At 53.3% G+C, this 26,432-nt stretch overlaps 1 protein-coding gene across 3 annotated transcripts in view; it reads left to right on the forward strand.

The window, feature by feature from the left end:
• Nucleotides 1-592: 592 nt before the first annotated feature.
• Nucleotides 593-26,432, forward strand: part of TMCC2 (transmembrane and coiled-coil domain family 2) — a 38,034-nt gene continuing 12,194 nt past the window's right edge. Inside the window, exons 1-3 of one of the 3 annotated variants that reach the window (XM_070384566.1) lie at nucleotides 593-1,066; nucleotides 1,178-1,431; nucleotides 12,812-13,324. In XM_070384566.1, the coding sequence (XP_070240667.1) occupies nucleotides 1,225-1,431; nucleotides 12,812-13,324 (720 nt within the window). In that variant the 5' untranslated portion in view covers nucleotides 593-1,066; nucleotides 1,178-1,224. Of the gene's footprint in view, nucleotides 1,432-12,811; nucleotides 13,325-16,287; nucleotides 26,363-26,432 lie in introns of those variants that run through there. The other 2 variants (XM_070384565.1, XM_070384567.1) reach the window with 2 other exon arrangements.

Here is a 26,432-nt window from a genome sequence, read left to right on the forward strand (position 1 = left end):
ACAGTTAGCAAAAACTCTCACATACATTATTGTGTTCAAAAATGAGATACTTTCTTATTTCTGAGCACAAAGCTGAGACTCTTCAGAAAAATAGGGGAGGAGGCGATGGGGCAGAACACCCGCTCTCTTCCTTCCCTTTGCATTTGCAGCTCTGAAGGTAGCAATCTGTCCGCGTTTCAGATCAAGGGTCTTAGGATCTGCGTCTTCCTCACCGAAGAGATGCTATAATGTGCGAAGTTAGAGCAAAAAAGGCGTGATGATAAGCATCACTACGGCGCCTCCTCCCCGCCAAATAAAATGAGTGGGTGGGGGACACCCCGACATGTCCAGTGTTTCCTGGAAGCGTCCCTCGGGTGCTTCTGCTAAAATCGCGCCTTGGTGGCCCGACGCCCCTGATCTCAACTCCGCAGCCCGCTGTCCGCAATGCTAAGACGCAGCACTCTAGCCCTCCCGATTGCTCCTGGGGGATCGCGCGGTGCAACCAACCCCAAGGACGCGGCCGCGACGCCCCCCCGGCCCTCGGGGCTCCCTATTGGCCCGCGGCCGTCGTCACGCCCTCCTCGCCTCGCCTCCCCCCGCCCGGCCGCCGCACCGGCCGGCTAGGTTGCACGCTGGCCGCGGGCTCAGGCCGCGGCGGCGGCTTTGCAGCAGGCGGTGCGGCGGTCGGGGGCCGGGCGCGCGGGCGGGGCGGGGGCGCGCTGCGGGCTCCTCCGCCGGCAGGTGCGGGCCGGGGGCCCGCGGCGGGGCGGGGGGCCGCAGTCGCCGCCAAGGGCGGCAGACGAGGACCTGCCCGGCCGGCCGCCCCATGCCTGCCGCGCCCAGCAGCCCGGCCCGCCGGGAGGGATGCGCGGTGCCGCCCGGTTCTCCTCAGCCCTGCGCGTGCCCTGAAGCAGAAAGTTTGGGGGCCGGGGGCCGTCTTCCTCCTCCCGCTCCAATGACTGCCCAAGGACTCCTGCTGCCTAGCCTCGACTGTGACCTGCCTTCTCTCCCCGGGTGGCGATGAACTATTCCAAGCTGTAACCAAGGCTCCCCGCTCCTCGCCCTTTCCTCACCCTCCCTTGAAAAGGTTTATTTTTTCAATTCAAGAGATTGTGATCCGCTCGACTCCCCTCCTCGTTAATAATTTAGACCCCGAGCCTCGTTTCTGAGTGTAAGAGGGGGTGCGGTCTCCCTCCAGGACGGCGCGCTGGAAGGACAGATTCCCCTTGCCGACCCATCTACACCATGAAGAGGTGCAAATCGGACGAGCTGCAGCAACAGCAGGGCGAGGAGGATGGAGCCGGGCTGGAAGATGCTGCTTGCCACCTGCCGGGTGCGGACATCCGGCCTGGGGAGGCCGCGGGTGCTAACTCTGCTGGCGGGCCAACTTCGGATGCGGGCGCTGCCGCGGCGCCCAACCCGGGTCCCCGAAGCAAGCCTCCCGATTTAAAGGTGAGCGCAGACCCTCCCCTTGAGAGCCCAACCGGCGACTTAGCTTTCTCCGCCCCACGCAGAAGTGCTGTAACAGGCTAAAAGTGATGAGGAAGCCAGACAGAGGTCAGAGACGATGGTCAGATGTTCAGCCAGACCCCGGGCTAGATCTCGGGTACCGTTTGTGCCTCTGTCTTTCAGCTTATTTCAGGCCTCTGTGTTTGTTCCTCATTATTCAGCAGACGTTCTAGTGACTCACGCATCCGAGGTTGTTTGAATAATGTGTGTGAAGCGCTATTCGCAGACAAAGAGCTGGAGAAATCCGAAATGCTAACTAAAAAGTTGACATCCCTTCCCCTCCTTGGAAGGGCAAGAAAATGACAGGGGTGGGAACCCAAGCAAAGGACCATTAGCTCCTTTGCTGAATTAGTTCCCTCCTGGGACCTTCCTGGATTGAAGCTCAGTTTGTCCATCTGTGAAAGGGGAGTGTGGGCTTCCTGCCGTTAGGTGGAGCCAGAGGTTAAGCTAGTGCTTGGAGATCCGGGCTGGTTTCCTAAACCAGCCCCCAGGGTGGAGAACTGACAGGTGGGTGCTTGGTGCTTGCGCTGGTTTGGGGCCTCGGTTTAAGTTGCACACATGCTGAGCCGGCAGGGAGAACCAGGATCCGAAAGAGGCGGCCGCATGCAGCTGGGAGTCCTTATTTTCCAGCCTGAGGTTGTGGAGACAATTATTGAGCTGTACTGGATATGTCTCTATAGTAACTAAAACAGCAGCTGTGATAAATAATGCACCTTTGCTGGAGCTGCCACAGGAATTGCAGGCTCAGGCTTCTCAAGCAAGCTCACAGCCGGGCTGAGAGAGATGTCAGCTCAAGGAAGGAACTTAGATGCCTTGGAGATTGATGCCTTGGGGAGATTTTCTCCAGAGGGGGTGCAAGGTCTTGGCTGAAGGAGCAAAAGGACTCCATTATGTTAAATAAAGCCTGTCTCCTATGGCAGCAGCCACTAAGGAGCTCGCCAGAATAAACCAATGACATTCCTCGTTTGGCGTGAGCGGCACAGAGTCAGGAAGTCAGAGCGCAGGTGAGTGTGCCCTTACCTGTGTGTGTTACCTGTCTGTTTCTTGGGGAGAGGTAAGATGACTTCTGCCTCCATGTGTGTATCTTAAAAATTGGTGGCAGATATTTGAACGTAACCTCTGATTTTGCTGCTGCCCTTTTTCAGAGGATCAGGGCTAGCTTTATGTGTAAGATGAGCTCCACTGGGTAGGCAGTGCAGGGAGAGTCCTTGGTACCTGGCCCGCCTGCCACCTCTGAGCCCACCTGAGTGGTCAGGAGCCGTGGTTCCTATTTTCAATGAGATGGTGAAGCAAAAGGGCTGCCCTTAGTGCTGACGTGGGGCGGGGGCAGCCTTCTGCTGCAAACTTCAGCTTCCTTCTGGGCTGATCCAGATGGGTCTGGCCAGCACATCCTGATTCCTTGGCGAGGTGGGATCCTCACCCCAAGTCCGTGAAAAGCAGCCTTGGAAACTCCCCCACGATTCAGCTCCGGCCGCAGTGAAAACCACCGGCTCCGTTCATTTCCCCCGCTGCCTTCAGGAGGGAAGGTGGGCTTGTGGTGTGGGGGCTGCAGTGTCTTTGTCTCTGTAGATAAAGCTGTTGAAAGAAGCTCATTCATCTCCACCCGCTTACCTCTTTTACTCTCTCTCTCCTTTTTGGGTGGGGGTGGGGGTGGTGGTTGACACTCTGATTCTGGTTGGGGCAGACACAGCAACAACAGCTCTACACTTGATATTAAATGCGGGCCGTCCCTGAACCAAAGTTGAGATCAGGACACACCTTTTCTTGTCCTTCCAAGTTGTCCTCCACCCCCATCAGAAAACATATTTCTGAGCTGACCACAGCCATGTGAACCCAGGCTGGCAGCTCAGGGAAAACCTAGCTGCTGCCTGCTCCGTAGGAGCTCAGGGAGACAAGCAGGGCCTTTTCCTGTTTGTCTCCATCTGCTTTTTCACGTGTTTACAAAGTAGGGACTTCAGAGACAGACACGAACTTGGGGGCTATCGCAGTTTAATTTGCTGTGTGATCTCAGGCAAGTCACTCAACTTTTCTGAGCCTTTTTCTGGGGAAAGGGACTAGGAATTTTGAAGTCTGTCCAAACTTGTTTTCCAGCACTAGCATAGTTTTCCAGCAACGGAAAAATCCTATCTTTGGCTCTAGCGCTGCGTATAAGCTAACTTGTTTTAGATGTGATGGTGGTACTGGAATAGGGTAAGTGATTTTTTAACACCCCCTGTCCCCTACCTGTGTCTGGCCTGGAGCAACCTGCAGTTCTGTTTTCATTTTAAACTTTGGAAACAGGAATTTTTGGTCCCTTAGTCCACTGCTGTTTTCTTGTAATAGCTCTAGGTGTTGTGATGGATTAGCTGCAGTGGAGGAAATCATCTTGAGAAAAAAAAAAAAAGGTTTTGTCTGAAGCACCTCGTGGAAGTTGGGCGAAAGGAGAGGACAGAATGATCTACTTGTGCCCTGATAGCCAAGCTTGTCGAGCAGCCCCAGAGCAGGGGCTCCGGTGGTCTCCCTTCTTGTCCTTCAGCGTCCTGGAGGACTGCACTGTAGACTTCTCCTGTGGCGGCCTGGGATCTGAGATTGGGGGCCATGGAGGACCAGTGAGGAGGAAAAATAGTTAAGCAGCAATTTTAAAACTCTAACTGAAAAATAGCCTTAAAAAGTACATTGCCCCACAAGCAGCTTATGCAGGTGCTTTGGAGGCCTTCTCAGCTACTCTGCACACTTAATGTGACCTTCAGGGGCAATGTCACCAGACACTCCTGCAACAGGAGCCCCAAAATTCAGAGTCACATCGCCTTCCCCCTTGGCTTGTGGCTTGGACTCCGTTGACCCACTCGAGTTCATGTCTTGGATTCATTTGTGGTCATTATCCAGGCCTTTGCTCCTGCCAGTTTCCTTACTAGCTGGGAGGACACGCTAGATTGCTGCTTACAGACAGTGTTGGCTGACCAAAAGTACACTGAGATTTTCCAGCAAGTAAACCCAGTGCTAGTGAGAGCGGGAGTGGGAGGAGCTCAGGGGAAAACTGCAGAAAGGGACATGGAGCACATGTTCCTGTTAGAAACACAACATGTGGTAGATGTCGCTAAGGCCCGGGATGGGTGGCTAAGCACGAGAGTCAGCTGGCTCTGCCCTGAGGCCTTTTAGAAGCCCGAGGGCAGGGGAGGAAATCGCCAGCCTTGCCATCTCTCCCACCCCTGCGCAACTGGAGGACTTGTGCCTCTCCTGAAAGGAAGGCTCTGGGTATGCTGGCCAGAAACCGTCCCCTAGACTTTCCCTGAGCTTCTTTTTCCTTTCACAGATGCCTCTGCGATTCATTTCCCCAGAGAGTTCTGAACAGTATTAATATTTTTTCCAAGAAGAAGAAGGGGGTGCTCTGAAGTGCATCATCCCAGTCCTGGTTCGAAGTGCTTCTAACTCAGGACTCACTTGGGTGCCTTCATCTGTACCATTCACTAGTCTTCCTGTCTGCTCGGAGTGAAGAGCGATTAGGAACCAAAGAGCTGAGGGAGTCACAGCTGAATCCCATAGGACTGTGCTTGCTGGCTCGCAGCCTGTGCTGAGCATGGGCGCACCACGTTCCTCGCCGCTCCCGGAGCGCCCGCTGGCGAAGGCTTCACGGGGCAGCAGATACTGACCTTCCATGGGAAAGCCTGTTTTAGATTGTGAAACATGCCATATTTGTAAAAGTGTCTGAGAGTATGTGTACTCTTTAAATAACAGGGGCAAAATAGATACCCCAGCTACCTACTACCCAAGAGGGGGAACATGTATATTCCCAAGAAGCTTCTGCTTATTTTTCTGTTCTTTTGTTGATTTTTAAGGCCCTGGGTTTTGATGAAATTTATGGGCCTCAGTTTCTCTACTTTTTCAACGGAGAAGATCAGCAGCTTCGGGGAATGCTGGTGAGGTGGAAAGGTGCCTGTGCTCTAGGGCCTGGGGAAGGGTTCCGGCGGTAGGCAGGGCTCTCTGTGGCCTTCTGCAGCAGGGGGCCCCCAGCTGTCCTGCAGAAGGGACATGTTCCAGCGTGACGATTTCTGCAGTCTCAGGTGGGAGCGGGACCCTAGGAGAGGTTTCATCTGGAGAGGTACAGTTGAGGTAGAGCCAAGAATAAGGAAATGGGGAATCAGTTCTTTGGCAGCAGGTGCTGCCTCGGCCTCCAGGCAAACAGGCTGAAACACTTGCAAGAAAGTCCTCATCAAAGCACACCGAAGTTTAAGGGTGCTTCAAGCATCACTGATGAAATCAGAAACATGAAGTTGATCAGAAGAGGTGTGCTTAGAGCAAGTTGTAAAGGGTGGAACTTTAATTACCGAAGAAGAGGAGAGCACTTTCTGCGTGAGAGGGCAAGTGTCAGGTCCCGTGTAAGGCCACTGACTAGATGCAGCTCCCCAGCCCTGTAAGTAGTCAGGCTCAGTGGAGGGTGATGAAGAATGCAGAGGGTGTCTGTTTTTGTCCCACCTGGACCGAACGGGAGGAGCATGGAGGGTCCTTGGGCCTGGGGTTGCCCCTCCCCCACCCCCACTGCGTTCAGGAATTTTCAGAGATGTTCTGGATATGGACTCGGGAGGGACTGGTGGCCAGTGGGAAAGCACATGCCAAATGAAGCTGTCTGTTCTGCTGCATATTGCGTTCTAGATGAATCCCCAGCTGCCCTTGTCCCAGTGAGAACTGTCTTGCAGGCTTGGCATCTACAGAATGTGCTATTTTTTGTGTATTTAATTGTCTTCACTGCCAATCCCATTAATAAGAATCTCTCCCTCAGCAAGGAATTGAAACATCTGATAGAACCTGAATTGGGAGGCTGAAGTTTTAAAAAATACGTGTCAGGACTGGGGAAAAAAAATCTCAGGTGGCTTCTCAGTGGTGGTCTTGGAGGCCAACTCAAAACTCATGTCTGACTTCATTTCTCCTCTAAGAAATGGGCTTTGAAATTCTCATAGTAAAGAATGAATACATTCTTAGAACGAGGCCACACTGGTAGGGTCCACCTTTATCAACCAAACACTTAAGCCTCTCTCTATGTTAAGAACTTAACAAAGCTGTTTGAGGGATCACAGGTATGTTTTGTGACTGTACGAAAAAGATAATATTTGATTTTTCATACCTATTGGCTAAAGGCGTCCAGCCAGGTTAGCTGAATGATGTCCACTTGGAAAACAAAGCTGGCTGGGAGAACATGGGCTTTGACCTAAGCCATTTGTGAGGACAGTCAACACATCCAGGCTCCTGGGTCTCTGTTCATCTTTCCCCAGGAAGCTCGATCTTGGCAGTTACTGAGATGACAGACTGAGATGAGGTTTAAACTGCAGCAGGAGAGATCTGGGCTAGACATGAGAAAAAGTTGTGCAGCTGAGCTTTTAAATCTTTGGAAAAGGTAATTGTCTAAGGATTAAATCTCCTTTTTAAGATGATCTTGTAGATGTGCATAGTTTCCGCTCAGAAATTTATTAAGCAGCGACGGGGCTCAAATGATAAAGAATCTGCCTGCAATGCGGGAGACCTGGGTTCGATCCCTGGGTCGGGAAGATCCCCTGGAGAAGGGATTGGCTGTCCACTACAGTATGCTTGCCTGGAGAATTCCATGGACAGAGGAGCCTGGCAGGCTGCAGTCCATGGTGTTACAAAGAGTCAGACATGACTGAGCAACTAACACTTTCACTTTCAATGGCCATATTGGTGTGAAGGTCTCTGCCCGCTACCATTGGAGGCACAGAGATAATAGATGATATAGCTCCTGCCCTCTATGTACTCATTGAGGATTCCATCCAGAGGCTAGTGAAAAGTTGGATAACAGTTTGAGAGAGCCCTGTCACAAGGCAGAATGTGATTAATGGCAAGATGAATGGTGTAGATAACGAGCTCTCTGGAGTTCAGAGCAGGGTGGTGAGATCTCTTTAGACTGGCGTGGTACGAGAGGACTGTATGCAGCAGGGGAGGTGGGTGGTGAAGGGTAGGTAGGACGAGAAGAGGCAGAGAGAGGGCATACCAAGAAGATAACTTTAATCAGAATCTTTTATGCTGGTATATGTTGAGCCAATTCTGCCTAAAGACCCATTGTATGAGGTCACTTGACCTGACTTGCATTGACTCCAGAATTCTCTGAGCAATAAAGGAATAAGAAGTTTAAATAAAATTGAGAATGGGAAAATCATTTGCCCCTAAGTTGAAATCTGTTCTTTTTTTTTTTTTTATGTCAGCTGGGTTGCTGGGGGAGAAAAAAATGATTCCGAAAGTCTTTCATCACTGTGTTTTTAAGAGAGACAGTTGCAGCCGCTCACTCTTCTCCATCACTATGGCCATGAGCGCCAGACCTGGGGTGACTGCTCCTCTCACGCTCCAGCCCCAGGCTCCCCACCCAAGGCTTCTTAAGGGCAATTGGAGACTTCTGCAATGCACTTTTTATCTTGAGAGTAGGACTCTGTGGGTTTTTACAGTGATTAGCTCTTTAATGCTGGCCCTGTTTCCATAGAGACCCTATAAATAGAGGAACGTTGGCGACCTAGGCTTGCTGAGACTCACGGTGACCCAGTCACCCCACTGAACCCTACCCGCCGAACCAGTGGTGGGGCAGAGGGCGTTTCAAACCCAGCTGGGAGGAGGGGAGATGCAGTCAGCTGCCAGGTGGGGTAATTAGCTATAGGTCAGCATCACTTTTAAAGATCCTTTCAGCATTAATGGGAGTTATTAAGAACACAGGGACTTGGAAGAATTAGAAGCCTCTTTTGGCTGTTTTTAACCAGATGGTACCAAAGTCACTGCACCCCAAAGCATTTTGCTTGATCTCAGGCAGCTGTGTTTGCAGCTTTTGGAGCAGACTTCCCCTTTTGGGGACCTACACCCAGGGAGGAGAACAGATGAAGCCTAACTGTTCGGAGACCACAGCCTTCTCAGGAAGGATCTTTCGGAAACCATTTAGTCCACCCTTTCTTCCTGAGAGGATGATGGCACCCCAAGGAGGCGGGGCCCTTCCTGCCCTTAAAGATGATTCAGGGGAGGGTAGCAAACATCCCTCATTTCCCTCTGCAGGCGTGGGCACCTGGCCCTGGGGCGCTCTGCATTCTGCCTCCCTTCTGGCCTCTGGGCAGTTGTGGGACAGTTTGTGCTCATTCTCGTGGATTGGGATAGCTGTTTGTGTCCCACCTCTCACTCCGAAGCAGCTCAGCTCTCTCCTCCTAATACATACATGGCTGCGTTCGGCCACCAAAATGGCTCCTGGTAGCTGGGGAAAAGCAGGAGTCAGCGTGGAGAAGCAAGTGACATTTAGTAGCTGGAACCTGTTAGTCAGAGCAGGTGGTGCTTTCTGCTGCGTTGGTGGCTGAGTTCCCTCAAGCTAGTCACCATGGTTTTCCTCATTTCCAAAACTTGTGGCTGGTTATGTGTGTGTGCCGGGCTTTTTGTTTTGTTTTTTTTAAATACTTACCATGTTACGTCAAAACTCCTTAACCATCTCCTCTCTGACACCCACATGCGTGTAACACTCGGCTTTCTTGCCTTGCTCTTTGTGAGGATAAACCCCTTTGTACGGAGCCACCTCCCTCCGCCCATCATTCTTTGTCTTCTTTGTTTTGTTCTTTTTCTTCTTCCCCACCATGGACTTTAGCACACTCCTCCGTGCTGCTGGGACAAAGGTCCTTGGGTCACCCTGTCTCTCCTTGACCTGCAGAACGGAGGGCAGGGTGGGCAAGGAAGACCTACACCGGTTACAGCTCTTGCCCACGTCCTACGACGTAACACGAGAAGATCCACCGCCACGGGTCAGGGGACTGAGCTCCCCACGACTCAGGCATTTTGTCCTGTTCTCATCCTGCCTGTTCCATTGCTGTTGTTCAGCTGCTAAGTCGTGTCCAGCTCTTTGCGGCCCTATGAACTGCAGCACACCAGGCTTCCCTGTCCTTCACCATCTCCAGATCTTGCTCAAACTCATGTCCATTGAGTCAGTGATTCCGATTCTCTTCTGGGACCTGTGTAAATACTGTGTCTGCTTTAGTCTCGGAATCGGTGTGTGAGCCAGTGGAGGCTCACTCGAGTAGAAGCTGGAGACTCTTCTCCGGGAACGGAACGAGCCGCTTAGCTGTGCTCTGCTTACGTGTCTTCATCTGTAAGATGGAGACACATCCTGCCTCCCAGGCTTACACTTGTGTCAGGCGAGAAGGACAGCACACATCGGAAAGCACTTTGAAAAATGCTGTCGTATGATGTTTAGAATAGCCTGACCGAGGTATTTTGGATGCAGAGCAATATGGCAGACAGTGGTGACTGCTGTCCCCAGCGCCCACCCCTACCTCCCGGGGCTCCGGGAGAGGAGGTGCCTCGGAAGTCTAGTGCCGTCTTTTGAAGGAAGTCTGTGTCCGAGTCAATGTGGAAGAGGGGCCTCAGCGTTGGAGAAGCTAGGCTGGGAGTGCCAGGGAGGGAAGGGAGAGGCCTGGAGTAGAATGCTAGAAAGACCGTTTGTAATATGTAATGTGACCACTTGGCAGAAGTTGCTGGGCAAGTGCCAGAGCCAGCTGGCCCCATCCGTGATGTCTGCAGGAAGGTCTGGTATCAGCCTGGGCCCGAGGAGGGGGAGGGTGTCCTGGTCTGTCTCTGGTCCAGAGGCCGCAGGATCTGGCGGTTTCCAAGTCTGGCAGAATGCACGCCTCAGTCCAGCCTTCCTTGAACGTGGTGGTTTTACCTGAGCCGACTCTGCCCCGGGCTGGACCTGGAGATGGCGGCTCCGTGGAGAGACTCAGCACCTCCAGGGCTGCCCCAGGATTAAATTCTTAAGAAGCAGTGGTGGTCACCTTCATCTCCGCACCTAAGAATGGAAATGTTGCTGCTGTCGCTTTTATTAGTTTCTGGGAAAGTCAAGTGAGATCATGCAGGAGAAAGAGCATATTGAAAACTGTAAACCAGAAGTTCACAGTGAGCTGTGGTGATAAAACTTATCTGGTCTGTAAAATGGGTGTTATAAAGGCCCCACCTACTTTGAGGATGGTGGGACTATTCAAACGGGGTGAAAAGTGAAAATCCTCCACTTTGACACAAATCCACAGTAGTGTGCATAGCTACTGACATCAGATGTAAGTGCAGCTATCTGCACAAAGCACGCTGAGGTGTCAAGTAGCAGTGAGGGTGCTGCTGCGCTGTGCTTAGTCGCTCTGTCGCGTCCAGCTCTTTGCGATCACACGGACTATAGCCCACCAGGCTCCTCTGTCCATGGGAATTCTCCAGGCAGGAAGATTGGAGTGGGTTGCCGTGCCCTCTTCCTGGGTATCTTCCCAACCCAGAAATCAAACTGGGGTCTGCATTGCAGGCGGAGTCTTTACCAGCTGAACCACCTGGGAAGCCCTACCAGAGTGAAAGTGAAAGTCGCTGAGTTGTGTCGAACTCTTTGCAACCCCATGGACTGTAGCCTGCCAGGCTCCTAGTCTAAGGAATTCTGGCCAGAATACTGGAGTGGGTAGCTTTTCCTTTCTCCAGGGGATCTTCCCAACCCAGGGATCAAACCCAGGTCTCCTGCATTGCAAGCAGATTCTTTACCAGCTGAGCCACAAGGGAAGCCCAGGAATACTGGAGTGGGTAGCCTACAGTTAGAGTGGGGTTGGCTAATACAGATCTGAAGATGGTTTTCTCTTGGTGTCTGCATGGTTCAAGTTTTCTCCTCTGTAAGTTTGTTTCTAGAAAAAAAGAAAATCCAGTACTTGTAATCCTTTGGAAGGTTTCCTAGCTGACAGGCTGCCTCCCAAGGCCGTTCCTTACAGATGAAGACATCCTGTAGCTCATGGAGCCCCGGGTCGCTTGGTTCTGAGTTCCCCTCTCAGGAGTTAAGGGTTCCGCTGGCCCTCCAAGTCCCAGCCCTCCGCCTGCTGGCTCTGAAGTTCTCTGCTGAGGGTCGGCTCTACCACGTGAGCCGGCCCCCATGCAGAAGCAGTGGTCTGGAGTTATCCCACACGTGGCCTCGCCCTGGCCAGGCCGTAGACTGCCCCTCTCTGAGCAGTTCTGCCTGGAGAGCAGGTGGAGCACCTCAGGGGCAGGACTGTGAAAGCCTGGGGCCAGGGCACCACTGGGCTCCAGCGCCCCCTTGGTCTGCTCCAGCCTGTGGACAGCTGGTTCTGATGTGTGTGCTGAGGAAGTTGTCACTTTACTGCCTGCAATTCAAGGTGTGCCTGTAAACGTAGTTTGTGGGCTTTTTTACATTTACCAGGTTATTATGCCGGATACAAATGAACAGCCAAACGAAGAGGCACACTTCATGGGTGCGATTAACCTGAGTGCACAGGTTAGGCCCTGAGCGACTAACCTCCAGTGAAGATGTTTGGAAGGGTCTTGGGTACAGGAGTTTCTGTTGCCCTGGAACTGGGATGTGCTACCCTCCTGGCATGTGGAAGTGTTCATCAACCTGGAAGCTTCAGTAAAATTTATTGCTATGTCAGAAATGAGATTGGCTATAAATAAGAGAAATTTATTCTAAAGTTGTATAGGTAATGATAGACTTGTTTATTTCATGAACCAAGAATCCCAGGGTAGGCATCCACACCCGGTTTGGTGACTCCATGGGGTCATCAGGTTCCCAAGCATATCCCTGGGGGCTTTATCAAGATGGCTGTTGGTAAAGCATGATCCAGGCATTACCTCCACATTCCAGGTGGGAAGAAGCAAGAAGGGCTTCTTCTGCACAAAGCCTTTATTAGGAAAGCAAAAGTTCCCCCAGAAAGCTCATCTGCTTTTCATTGGCCAAGACTGTGTCATGTAGCTACCCCAGGCTCCTGGGGCCTCTGATGAAGCAAGAATTTTTAGTGTGGTGCAGTAAGGCCATGCAATTTGGGAAGAAAGAAAGGAGAATAGATATTGGGTAGGTGATTGAGAATAGATATTGGGTAGGTGATTAACAATATCTGCTACATAGTATAATCTGACTGCATGACCCTGATTTTCCCAAGGAGCATTGCAATGAGGCATCTTTTGGGCCAAAAGAGGATCCTGAGGAAGGATCTGATTTAGAAGGAGGGAGGTCTCATGGGTGGAGGGAGAATCCATCCAGAGGGATAAAACTCATGAGCCAAGTGCTGCCAGCATATGCCACTGAGCCCCAGACTGTAGCCACAAGGATACTGTGACCAGGAACCCTGAACCATGTGTGGATTAGGAGTGTCCTGAGGGAAGCCATGGGGATACATATATCTGGGAAGGAGAGGAGTGGGTGTGGGTTCCCCCCTTCCCGCAGCCGTTCACGGGGATCTTCCAGTTTCAGGTGGCTGTAGGAGCTGCACTAGTATCCCAGGAACAGACCCCTTACCTCTGCCCCCAACCAGATTTGCACTCACAGCGTTCTTCGTCCTTCTCCCTTCAGAAAATCCAGCAGCTCTCAGAGGGCTCCATGTTTGGCCACGGCCTGAAGCACCTGTTCCACAGCCGCCGCCGGTCGCGGGAAAGGGAGCACCCGTCGTCTCAGGACCCCCAGCAGCAGCAGCAGGGCATGTCCGACCACGAGTCCCCGGACGAGAAGGAGCGCTCCCCAGAGATGCACCGCGTGTCCTACGCCATGTCCCTGCACGACCTGCCCGCCCGGCCCACCGCCTTCAACCGCGTGCTGCAGCAGATCCGCGCGCGGCCCTCCATCAAGCGGGGCGCCAGCCTGCATGGCGGCGGCGGGGGCGGCAGCCGGCGCGCCAAGAGCAGCTCCCTGGAGCCGCAGCGCGGCAGCCCCCACCTGCTGCGCAAGACCCCCCAGGACAGCGGCCTGGCCGCCATCCTGCACCAGCACCAGGGCCGCCCCCGCTCCTCCTCCACCACCGACACGGCCCTGCTGCTCCCTGACGGCGGCTCCCTCCTGGCGGAGGAGGCCGAGGGTCTCGGTGACAAGGTGAGGCTGGCCTTCCGGGCAGGGGCCGCCGTGCAGGGGGCCTCAGGCCTCGAGGACCTGAGCTGGGGCCTGGCCTGGTGGGTGCGGCACACCGCCTCTGGGGAACTGTCTGTTTCATGGAAGGAGCCAGAGAGAGGACCAAGCCAGAAGCAAGGGGCGAGCTCCCCAAAGCCGATTTTTGTTTGCTTAGGAATTTAGTTTTGCAAAATTATCTTTTGATCGGGCTGATAGTAATTTTGGTGTGTTTTCCTTGAGCGTGCTCTCAAGAAACAATACATGCGGCAGTTTGGACTAGCATCAACCATGGTTGTGCCACTTTCTGCCTGAGTCAAGTCAATTTTTTTGCACTTTAGTTTTTTTCAATTAAAAATAGAGATAATAGTAGTAAAATTGCTCTAGGATTAAATAGGTTCGTATATGTCACATTTTTGGAATAGAGTCTGGTGTGGTATAGTTTTTATTATTGCCAGCCCAAGATGACAGAGGAAGAATCCATGAAGGGCTATTTGGAAGGGAGAAAATCTAGTTGGATATTTCTGAATTTCTATGTTCACATTTTCATTCATGTACTAAGTATTTCATGCATACTTATTATGCGCTATAAGAATGAATGAGCTCGAGGGAATAAGTGGGGGTAGGGCTGTCCTCACTGAATAGAAGGGAGACAGACGGGTGAGCAGGCAGAATGGGGTGATGAGGGTGTGACAGAGGATGTGAGAACTTGTCGGGGAGGACCTTCTGGAGGAAGCCACTGAGCTGAATCTTGAAGAAGGAGTACAATTTAGCCAGAGGACTGGGGGCAAGCGTGGGGGCCGGAAGGGTATAGTGTACAGAGAAACAGGCCGCTGCTGGGGACTGCCTCGGATTCACTGCAGTTGGCGTGTCCAGCGCTTTTGGGGACCGACAGGTAGGCAGAGGTTAGATCACACCAGGTCTTGCCATGTGGAGCCTGGGGGAGTGTGACATTGTCAGAGGGTGTTAGGCAGGAAACTGGCCAGAGGAGGCCCCACTGGGTCTCAGTGTAGACAGTAGGTTAGGAAGAGGGGCAGAAATGGAGTCAAAGAAACCATTATCAGAGCTGTTGCTGGAGCCTAGGCCGCATCCGTGAGGATGGGAGGGCAGAGACAAACTCAGAGGGCCTCTGGCAGTTCTCATCAATGGCACTAGGCAAGAAGGTGGACGTGGAAGATGGAACTGAGCTGGGTGTGGATGAGACTTTGAAGCAAGTGTTAAGGACAATGGAGGCCGAGAGCTGACGTATAAGGGACAGCAGCAGGTCTGTAGGAGTGAACCTGGGGAGGGATGATGTCGAAGCATGACAGAGGAGTTTTCAGAGGGAGGAAGTTTTCAACAAAGTGAAATGCGGTGAGAGTGAAAGGTCAGATCTGGATTTGAACACGTACGTCGATGGTATCAAGCAGTGAGGGTCACTGATAACTGTGGCAAGAAACTGGTTTTAGTAGACTGCGGAGATGGTAGAAGTGGAGGGGCAGCTCTTCTGCGGGGAGAAAGGACAGAATTGGTTGAGACAGTCTGGTTTGTGTTAGTTTTTAAAAGACGGGCAGGGAGGGCTACAGATCACTTTAGTGGGTCAGGAAAAAGGCTTTTGACTTCTTTGCTCAGTGAAATGGGAAGCCGTTAGGTTTTGGACAGATGAGGGACACCCTTTAAGGAGACGGATCTGGGTGCTGTGTGGAGGCCAGGCTGTGAGCAGGGAGCCTAGGAAGCTGTTGGAAGCCCCCAGAGGTGAGATGCCAGGGATTGCTGCAGGGTGAGAGTCGGGGGAGGGCTGGATTCTGGACTCCCCTCAGAGATCAAACAACAACGGTTCCTGAAGGATGCGGAGCAGGGCAGAAAGGGAGCAGGCAGAGAGGGCTCACAAGTTTTGGCCTGGTTGCTGAGAAGAAGAAATTGCCATTAGCTGAGTTGGGCCAGCACAGCTAGAGGGACTGTGGGGCAGAAATCAGAGCTAGGCTTTGGACACGTTCCGTTTGAGATGATTGTTAAACATCCATGTGGACATGCCAAATAAGCAGTCAGATGTTGGAGTCTGTAGTCTTGGGAAGAGACCCAGGCTGGAGACAGACGTTTAGGGGTTGTCAGCATATAGAGTATTTAAAACGATGGCCCTGAACCATCTGCAAGCTTAGTTTCAACTGCAGAGACGTCTGTGCCAAGAATGAGATCTGGATGTGTCGGCTGCAAGGAAAACGTGGCTTTGTGGAAGGAAGGGAGACCCAGAGGGAACTAGCAGCAGGAACCAAGTTGTTCAGCCCTTCATGAGCAAGTTTTTTTTGTTTGTTTTGGGTTATTTTTGGCCATGCAGCACAGCTTACAGTATCTTAGTTCCCCCACCGGGGCTTGAACCTGGGCTCTGGCAGTGAAAGTGCCGTGCCCTAACCACTGGACTGCTACAGAATTCCCAGTGAGCAAGTATTTTATTTGCAGCAGCCACCAGGCCCGCCTCTTGCTGCTGCTGAGTCAGTGGATACCTTTAGAACAATCCTAAAACAGGGTCTCTGGTCCTGGAGCCGTTTCACGAGGAGAGAGAACGTGGGCATTGTAGTCCTGAAGCTGTCTGAGCAGATGGAGTGGGTACACAGCGGGCACTTTTGGAGGCTGGCAAAGTTTGTTGCTGTTTGCTGAGTGGGAATGCAGGGAGCTAGGGGGATGGGAGGGCATCAACTGGGTAGTTTTTCCACGAGGTTCATGTTTGGTCTTCACACTGCCCCCAAGATATCCAGGAGGCAGACAGGGTTCTGTTCTTTGTTGCTGGTGGAAGACATAACTGCAGACTCTTGGGTGAGCTCACTGGGGTGGTTCCCTAGGTGCAGGGTGGAAATGGGGAAAATGGTTATTCCTGTGACTGTTTTATATCCTTATTTAGAAGGTTCGTCTTTCCAAAGCTTCGTCACCTGTGTTCTTCAGTCGCTCAGCCCTGTCCAGCTCTTTGTGACCCCATGGACTACAGCACGCCAGGCTTCCCCGTCCTTCACCATCCCCTGGAGCTTGGTCAAACTCATGCTCACTGAGTCGGTGATGCCATCCAACCATCTCATCCTCTGTCGTCCCCTTCGCCTCCCGCCCTCAATCTTTCCCAGCATCAGGGTCTTTCCTAATGAGTCGACTCTTGGCGTCAAGTGCCGAAGTATTGGAGTTTCAGCTTCAACATCAGAACTTCCAATGAATATTCAGGACTGATTTCCTTTAAGATGGACTGGTTGGATCTCCTTGAAGTCCAAGGGACTCTCAAGAATCTTCTTTTGAACAGCACAGTTCAAAAGCATCAATTCTTCGGCACTCAGCCTTCTTTAGGGTCCAACTCTCACATCCATACATGACTACTGGAAAAACCATAGCTCTGACTATACAGACCTTTGTTAGCAGTGTAATGTCTCTGCTTTTTAATATGCTGTCTAGATTGGTCATAGCTTTTCTTCCAAGGAGCAAGCGTCTTTTAATTTCAAGGCTGCAGTCACCATCTGCAGTGATTTTGGAGCCCAAGAAAATGAAGTCTGTCACCGTTTCCATTGTTTCCCCATCTATTTCTCATGAAGTGATGGGACTGGATGCCATGATCTTAGTTTTTTGAATGCTGAGTTTTAAGCCAGCTTTTTCACTCTCCTCTTTCACTTTCATCAAGAGGTTCTTTAGTTCCTCTTCGCTTTCTGTCATAAGGGTGATGTCATCTGCATATCTGAAGTTGTTGATATTTCTCCCAGCAATCTTGATTCCAGCTTGTGGTTCATCCAGCCTGGTATTTCTCGTGATATACTCTGCATATAAGTTCAATAAGCAAGGTGACAATATACAGCCTTGATGTACTCCCTTTCTCAATTTGGAACTAGTCTGTTGTTCCATGTCTGGTTCCAACTGTTGCTTCTTGACTTGAAAACAGGTTTTGCAGGAGACAGGTAAGGTGGTCTGGTATTCCCATCTCTATAAGAATTTTTCACAGTTTGTTGTGATCCACACAGTCAGAGGTTTTAGCGTAGTCAATGAAACAGAAGTAGATTCTACCAGAAGTAGAATTCTGGAACTCTCTTGCTTTTTCTATGATCCAGCGGATGTTGGCAATTTGATCTCTGGTTCCTCTGCCTTTTCTAAAACCAGCTTGAATAGCTGGGAGTTCTTGGTTCACTTACTGTTGAAGCCAGGCTTGGAGAATTTTGAGCATTACTTTACTAGCATGCAAAATGAGTGCAGTTGTGCAGTAGTTTGTCTTTGGAATTGCCTTTCTTTGGGATTGAAATGAAAACTGACCTTTTCCAGTCCTGTGGCCACTGCTGAGTATTTCAAATTTTCTGGTCTATTGAGTGCAGCACTTTCACAGCATCATCTTTTAGGATTTGAAATAGCTCAACTGGAATTCCATCACCTCCACTAGCTTTGTTTGTAGTGATGCTTCCTCAGGCCCACTTGACTTCACATTCCAGGATGTCTGGCTCTAGGTGATTGATCACACCATTGTGGGTATCTGGGTCACGAAGATCTTTTTTTATAGCTCTTCTGTGTATTCTCGCCACCACTTCCTAATAGCTTCTGCTTCTGTTAGATCTGTACCATTTCTGTCCTTTATTGTGCCCATCTTTGCATGAAGTGTTCCCTTGGTATCTCTAATTTTCTTGGAGAGATCTCTAGTCTTTCCCATTCCATTGCCTGATTAATCCTGATGACATCTCTGTGAAGTTGCCAGAGCAGTACTGTTATCTCCATTTTATAAATGAGCAGACCGAGGTCTAGAGGAATCAGGAGGCTGCTTGCCTAAGGGCACCTGCCTAGTCTGTGGCAGAGAGGCGACTAGATCCTGTGTTTCTAGCTCGTCCACTAGACCAAACAGATCTGAAGTCTCTAATACCGCCAGGGACCTTTTATGCAACACCTGTGGTGAGCGGGTTGCCTCCTCCCAAGGACAGTGACTTTATCTCTTGGTTGCTGTTTCCCCTTCTGTGTACATCCCTTCTGACCCGGTACTGTCCCCTAGGAATGGGTGTGGCCCTGGGGGATGCTGAGAAGCGAGGATGCCTTCACGTCCTGTGGAAAGGGGTCTTCCAGGCGTCAGCGAACCCTGCGTGGTCAGCCAACTCCCTCAAACCCAGAGGCCCTTGGCTGGTGTGCGAAGCTGGTGGTAGTCCCGCCCTGGTCTCTGGGCGTGAATAGAAGGGATTCTTCTCTCTCTAGTAAACACAGCCCCACATGCTCTCTGCAAGCTCCCTGGTGATTACTAGCATCTATTTTTAATTCATAAGCCTCCCCCACTACCCACACCCCTTGCCATTGTTTAGAAACCAGCAGCTGCCTTTCAGCCCAGAGCTGGCCCTGCCAGGGGTTGAATTGCCCATACACCCTGGAGGCAGCTTCAGTTCCTCAGCTGTCCTGAGAGGCTCAGCCCAGCCCCTCCCTAGGAAAGTGGGGCACCTGGAGCCCCATGGAAGGCAGGGTGCAGCAGAGGCACAGAGAGGGGTTTGTAGTCCCAGGAGGCAGCTCAGCCCTGGTGTGGTTTGCCTCCAGATCCACTTCGAGATTGTGCCTTAAATGATTCCCCTTTCAAAACAGAAACAGATTATCACCTCAGCCTCGCCATTCTGCTTTCTACTATTGGTGTGACACTGAGCAAGATCACTACTCTTATAATCTAGAAAGCAGATACGTGAAGTTATCGCCATTGGTGCACTGGGCCACCAGCAGATGAGCAGGCAGTGACATCGGGTTCCCGTTTGCGTGTGGGCTTAACCTCTGGAAACCCGGGCCCTGGCGGTTTCAGCAGGAGCCGCCGGTGGTGCGTGCAGTGGCAGTAGTTAGGCCGCTTGGTTCCTCGGCAGGGAAGTCTCAGCCCTCTTCCCAGTCTCTCTTTTGCTGAGCAGCAGTTCTCAGAAAATGTAGTGCGCTGTCAGGAAAGCCCAGCAGCTCTTCTGTCCTGCCTTGATAACCTGCTCCTAGACTTCCAGAGAGTGGATTCGTCGTCGAAGGGGTCAGAGATTGTTTTCCCTTTCTCCCAAGTTGGGCTGGGTCATTGCTTCTCTCTTGGCCCTGTTCAGAAGCTCTCCGTAGCTGTTGCTTCAGGGAAGGCTTGAGCTGGGTGCTGCGGTGGGAGGGTCTCTGGAGAGGGAGAGCCTGGCATGCTCATAGCTCACAGCCGGCTCTGCCAGCCTGGCCCTGACCTTGCCCTGGTCATCCTGCCCTGTCTGTGCAGAGAGGCTGGTCCCCCTAAGGACGAGGCATGGCACAGGTTGGGGGGTGGGTGTCTGAAGCTCACAGAGGGTGTCCAGAGCCTTAGGAGACTGGCACAGATTGCCCATTGGCCTGAGAACTTTAGCAACAGGCCAGTCTGTGGCCCCTGGCTTTGAGGGCAGGTGGGGTGGGAGAGAGGCCCAGCGCTGCGGGGAGGGCGTGGAGATGATGTCGTCATGGACCTTCGCCGTGACCTCACCGAGGTGTTATCTCCAGGTCCCAGACGGGAAGGCTGGGGGGTCCGCCCATCGTGTAAACCAGAGCTCTGGACAGCCTGTTTGGTACACTCTGGCCAGATTTATCCAACAACAAAATTTCCGCTCTGCCATGGTAAATAAGGGGCATAAACAAGCAACCCTGTTTACTGGCAGGAATGCCAAGTGAGGGGCCGCCCTCAGGCCTAGGCTGCTGCCAAGTAGACAGATTTTGGCAGGCGTCGAGGGGCCTGGTTTATTTATGGCTGGGAGCCGGTTCGGAGGTGGGTGGGGCCCGCTCTGCTGAGAGAGGTTTCCGAATATGCCCCTCAAGCGCGGGGAGGCTGGCCTGTTCGTCGGCAAGGTCTGCTGACATGTGTGAGCGGCCAGGTTCCCTGAGAGGCTGAGGGCCCCATCTGCCTGCCCGTCCACACCAGAGTGTCCACCTTCAGAGCCGTGTCAGAGTCCCTGTGTGCACGCGGGGTCTGCCAGCCCGAGCTCGCCACCAGTGCCTGGGAGGACGGCTGCCCTCTCCCGTCACCTCCTCTTCCGTCCTTGCTTCCTCTGTGTGTGGGGAGGCTCCTCAGATGGGGGGCACCCAGCCCAACCTGGCGGCCTCTGGCTGCCGGCCACTCGTCAGACCCGGGCCGGTGCCTCCATGCTGCTGCTAAGTCACTTCAGTCGTGTCCAACTCTGTGCGACCCCATAGACGGCAGCCCACCAGGCCCCCCATCCCTGGGATTCTCCAGGCAAGAACACTGGAGTGGGTTGCCATTTCCTTCTCCAATGCATGAAAGTGAAAAGTGAAAGTGAAGTCGCTCAGTTGCTTCCGACTCTTAGTGACCCCATGGACTGCAGCCCACCAGGCTCCTCCGTCCATGGGATTTTCCAGGCAAGAGTGCTGGAGTGGGGCGCCGTTGCCTTCTCCAGTCCCGGTGATTAAAAGCCCCTGTCTCCCAGCGTGTTTGTGGTATCTGGTGAGTTGAGACATTCTTCCTTTAGTCTGATTTGAGGGCCTCATGTTCAGGTGAAATCCCTGTGCCCTTTAGGGGTCCTCTGCAGTCAGGAGAGGGGCCAGGAAAACAGAGGACTCTGCCCCGTACTCCCCGCTCTGACAGCAGAGGTTGTAAGCAGCAGCCTCTTTAGAGCAGGATTTGGGGCTCAGTTGGCCCAGGAGGCTGCCGGCCTCTGGAACTAGCCTTTAGTCATCTTTTCTGCACTGACATCCACGACTCTTTCCAGATAGAAAGTACCCAGCGCTCCCCAGGTTAGCTCTGGCTTCTGGAAATACAGCATCCCCCCTGGGTATGGAGGTGAAGCTAGATAACATCCAGCTTACCTGGCAATGCCTAGATGGCACTCCAAGCCCTGCCCCAGGGGTTGAGGTGCTTCCAGCTCAGACACAGGCCAGAGGCCCCATCAGGCCCAACCTTCCCCCTCAGGAGCCTCAGCCCCTTGCACCCGGCCCAGTGCCCAGGGGGCGGTGTGCCCAGGGCTTGGGTGTCAGCCCCCAACGCCTGCGCTGATGACAGCAGCAAGAGGAGGCTGTGTCTTCGGCTCCCGCTGATGGGGAGCCAGCACTGGTGGTGTGGGCCGGGTCACGGGAGCTGGCCCGGGTCTCCCCCGCCACCGGGCACATTCCTCTGTGAATCCAGCCCATCCCTGGGATGCGAAACCTGACCCTGGTCCCCTCTGGTGCCAGATGAGGCAATGGAAATACAGTATTGTTTACCTGATCCCTGCTCCTCCTCTTCTGCTCTTCAAAGGCACAGTTTAGGCTTTCTACCTGTGCTGCAGGGCAGAGGACCCTGAAACGGGAGCAGGGGGGCTGCACACACCGCACTGCATTCCTTCCAGGCTCCGAGGAACCCAGGGCTCCCCCAAGCTGCAGCGGGGGCTGGGGGCAGGGAGCGAAGTTCCGGGGAACAGGAGCCTTCTCTGACCTCCTTCCCTCTCCAGTGACAGGCCCCAGGGTGTGACAGGCGGCGGGCCCGACTGTTCTCTGCCTCCCTACCCCTCTACTGCTGCAGCCCCTATACCCGTGTCCTCCATAGTTTGAGCCTGCTGCGCCTGCGTCTTTCGTCTCTTTGGCCTTCCTTCAGGCCAAAGATTTGGGAAGTGTGCTCGCTGCGTCCTTTTCAGCCTCTTCAGGTGCCCCACCACTGGGACCCTGAGCTGGGCCAATATCCATAATTAGTGAATAATTCAGCGTGCTCCGCAGAAGCTAAACCAGATCCTAGGTGATACTGTAACCAGAAGGCCTCCTTTGGGTGGCCAGAAAGGCGAACCCTGCCCTGGAAAGGAAAGTGCTCTGTAATGTTAACTTCATTATATAAGGTTTCTTCAGTGCCTGAGAAGGCGGCTTCAGATGCAGATATAATCTGGGCACTGTGCCTGTCTGCTGGCTTTGTGGGCACCCCCACTCCATGCCAGCCCTGGCCTTTGACGCGTCCCTTTGAGCCCTCCTGGCACTGGCACTGCGTTGGGGAACACGCTGCAGTTTGCAGACTGCTTTGCTTCCACATACATTTCTCCCTGAATTCCCGTCAGTTCATGGTAAACTCTGATCCCCTGAGTCAACAGGATGCCCCGAGAGTTCTGTGTTTCAGCCCTCTGCTTCTAGAAAGGGGTCATTCTAAATTTTTCTTGGCAAGTAGGGTGGGGTGGAGGGTGCTCTGCTTCCTCAAAACTCCCGCAAAAGGAGAGGCTGCTTCCTCTCTGGGTCACTTTCTTCCAGGCCTGTCCCCGGTATCACCTCCCCCAGGGAAGTCGAGCAGCCATAGGAGGCATGGAATCATCCCTTTTTCCTACCTTCCTGGCACCAATTCTGATTTTCCTAAAAGTGACCTTAGGTGTGTGGTCGTCTCCACTGCCCAGCATCTGGCTCGTGACCGTGCCTGAGCAGGACTCTGTAACATGAGTGTCCGTGGCATTAGACAGGCCGGGAGCCTGAGGGCGGAAGAGATGGTCCCCCCTCCCTGGAAGCAGCTGCGAGGCGGCGTGGACTGCGTGCCCAGCAGCAGTCCACCCTGGCCTTCCGGGCCTGCTTTCCCAGCTCGTGTGGCCGAGCCTCTGCACGTGCTCCTGGGAAGTGCACCCACGTTGGTTGTTCCAGTTCACCCTGAAGAAGATGCCCGTTTCTCCTGTGTGTTCCCTGGAGGAAGCAGGGCGCCTGGGTGGCTTGAGTTTCTAAGAAAGTGCACTGACTGGCTGGCTGTAAGAGAGTTAGGGGAGGGACCGCTGAGGACTGACCACTTCCTGCCCCTCGTTTCTGAGAGGTGACCCTGGAGCAGCGGCTCACCTGTTATGGAGGAATCCTAACTGGGAGATATTCCACAGCACATTTGAAGCCTGAAGTTTTTTTTTAAGGCCTCACCTGGTATTTGAAATGACTAAATTTAGCTGCTCTTCAGCATTTGTCTTTGCTCCCAAAGCCTATGACTTCTCAGGTTTCCCACCCTTCAGAATGTGTGTGTGGTGTGTGTTTTTTTCCCCCAAGAGAAAGAAAACTAAGTAGGAAGATTTGAAATAAGGTTTAAAATGTGTGTGTTGGGTGGCGGGGGTGGGGAACCTGAAGAATAATAGTAAGGGCTGCTGCTGCTGCTGCTAAGTCGCTTCAGTCGTGTCCGACTCTGTGCGACCCCGTAGACGGCAGCCCACCAGGCTCCCCCGTCCCTGGGATTCTCCAGGCAAGAACACTGGAGTGGGTTGCCATTTCCTTCTCCAATGCGTGAAAGTGAAAAGTGAAAGTGAAGTCGCTCAGTCGTGTCAGACTCTTAGCAACCCCATGGACTGCAGCCTACCAGGCTCCTCTGTCCATGGGATTTTCCAGGCAAGAGTACTGGAGTGGGGTGCTATTGCCTTCTCCAAATAGTAAGGGCAAAGGAAGAAAAAATGGAAGGAAAAAGGGGGCACAGCGTGAAAATGAGAGGAAGAGGAAGCTAAAGGGGACCCAGGGAAAGAGAGGGCTGAGGCCTGCGGGGCGTGCAGAGGAAGGCCGGCCCCTTCCAGGACGATGGGAGCCCATCAGTGGCCTCAGGACTGGGGCTAATGCAGGCAAGCGGAGAGAGCCAGGCACGCCTACAAAAGGCCAGCGACTGCCCTGCCCCGCTCAGTTGGGGCCCGTCTCTGCCAGGCCAGAGAGGAGGTGGCAGGGTGTCCAGGAGTTGGTGGCAGGTACCCGGGGCACCTCCTCTCTGTGCAAGGACCGATGCTTGGGGCTCCTGTCTTCACAGGGCCTGTTGCTTTAGTGCAACTCTTCCATGTCCGCCTGCCCCTCTCTCAGCTTTGCTCCACGTGTAACTACTTTCTGGCTTCGTCTGTCCCAAGTGCACGCTTCCACGCACCTCCTAGAGTGACTGTGGGGGGTGTGTGTACATACTCGTGTGAAGGGGCCTCAGGACTCCTGTATTTCAGTAAAACGTAAGATGCGTCAGGTATTTTTACTCATGTTCCCCTTTGATCCCCAGTGTAGCCCTGGGAGGTAACAGTCGTATGTACAGTTTTGCAGCTAAGAAAACAGATTCAGCTGCAGAGGCTTCAGGGCTCAGCTCACCCACCCTCTCCTCTGGCTCCTGACACCACCGGTCTCGTCCCTGAGGCTTCTTTCTCCAAGCCCCTGCTTTATGGGTGCTGCCACCTCTTCTTGCTGTTGTGAAGAGGTTCGAACAGGGCTTGTGGAGGGCACAGCAGGAGTGAGTTGGCGGGGTGCGGATTTACCTCGGGCCTTCGGACCTGACCCTCGGCCTTGCCACTGAAAGACAGGTCTGCCCCCCAGGGAGCCAGATGTCTTCCTGCAACACATTCCCTCCTGCTGGGACTTTCCAAGCCCCGCTTCCACTTGCTCTCCCAGTGCAGTTGTGGACACTGCGTCTCACCTGTACCGACCTGACCCAGGTCCCATAGCTGGTATGGGACCCCACCATGTCGCGGTGCCCTGGGCTTCTGCTCCTCACCCCTAGAACAGGAAGCTCTGCATCCTTGACACCTAAGGACAAGAACCGACACTTGAGGAAAAGGGACCTCGCCTGGCTGGCTTGCCTGGCAGACGCCCCCGGCTCCTGTTTGTCTCTTCTCTTGCCCTGAGCTCCGCCCTCCTTTCTCTCGCTCTCCAGATATTGTGCTGGTGGGTGAGGTGTCCCTGCAGGCAAGCTGAGCCTCCCATCAGGGGGATGCCAGACGCCTACTCAGGATCTTCCTGGTGGTGCAGTGAGGCCTGGAAGGGACTTCTTCCTGGTGTTTCTGAGCCTTTCTGACACCAGCAGCCGGGAGTGAGATTGCACAGTGTCGTGAGAGCCCCATTGCTCAGCTGACTCAGCCCCCTCCTCGCCTCTGGGCTCCTGCCTTCTTTTTCCCTCCCACTGTTACGCTTGTAAGGAAAGGCTACAAAGACTAGCTTGGCAGAGCCTAGAAAGGAGGCGGGCAGAGGAGGGACGTCTTGACTGAGAAGTCCAGGCTGCCTCCGGGGCTACCTCGGACAGACTGCAGTAGATGGCGTGCCTTCCATCTCTGCTCAGTGGGGTAGGTTAGGTGGTCCTTATACACACGTCTTATGCTAGGCACAGTGAAGGGCCAGATATAGTTAAGATCTGACCCCTGCTTGTCTCAGAGCATTACGACTCATTTATGCAAGAGGAGCAGCGCACAGTGCCCAAAGAAAGAAAGAGGGTCGTGTCTGACTCTGCGACCCCATGGACTGTAACCCGCCAGGCTCCTCTCTCCATGGGATTCTCCAGGCAACAGTACTGGAGTGGGCTGCCATTTCCTTCTCCAGAGGATCTTCCTGATCCAGGGATTGAACCTGGGTGTCCCACACTGCAGGCTTTACTGTCTGAGCCACCAGAGAAGCATGAAGTGAAAATCGAGTGCCGTAGGCGGGAGGTCATTTACAGATGAGGGGAGCTGCTGAAGGTGTTCCTGACCCCGTGTGTCCCTGACGCACATGCTTGGAAAAAAAAGTAAAGTGTTAGTTGCTCAGTTGTGTCCAACTCTTTGCAACCCCATGGACTGTAGCCCACCAGGCTTCTCTGTCTATGGGATCCTCCGGCAAGAACACTGGAGTGGGTTGCCATGCCCTCCTCGAGGGGACCTTCCAGACCCAGGGATCGAACCTGGGTCTCCCACTTAAGCTGGCCCCCAAACTGGGACCTGTGTGCTGTGCCCTCGCTGGGCTCCTGTCCTCGCAGACCCCAGGTCATCGCCACCACAAATGTTTGTAAGGTTTCCCCCAGCCCGGGGTGTGGGGACTCATGCTCTTGGTGTTTTGGCTGAGGGCCCTGGCATTGGGGCCTGGAGATAGCACTGGGCCCTTATCTGGGTGCACCTTCTTGAACCGCGGACCGCCCCGTCAGCATGATCCATGCCGATCCTTCATATTTAAGCCCCAAGTCTTTCGTCAGCCCCCAGTGGGCACAGAATCTGCGTCATCTCTGACTGGTGATCCTGCTGTTGGAGGCTGTCCTTGGACCCAGCAGACCCTGCACCCCGCCGGCCACCCCGTGCCCTCCTCACGGCGTGCGCGCCCCACCTGTGGATCTCTGGCCCCCTCTGCTGGCCGCTTGCTGGATTTCCTGCTGGGACTGGCAAGATGAAGTCCAAGGAAGAGGAGAAGGCTGTGAGTTTGCCATCCATCTTTTTATCTTGGGTGCTTTTGCTGGGGGGTGGGGTGAGGAATGGGAAGCGGA

The sequence above is a fragment of the Bos mutus genome, chromosome 16 (assembly GCF_027580195.1).
Source record: "Bos mutus isolate GX-2022 chromosome 16, NWIPB_WYAK_1.1, whole genome shotgun sequence".
NCBI classification, from domain to species: Eukaryota; Metazoa; Chordata; class Mammalia; order Artiodactyla; family Bovidae; genus Bos; species Bos mutus.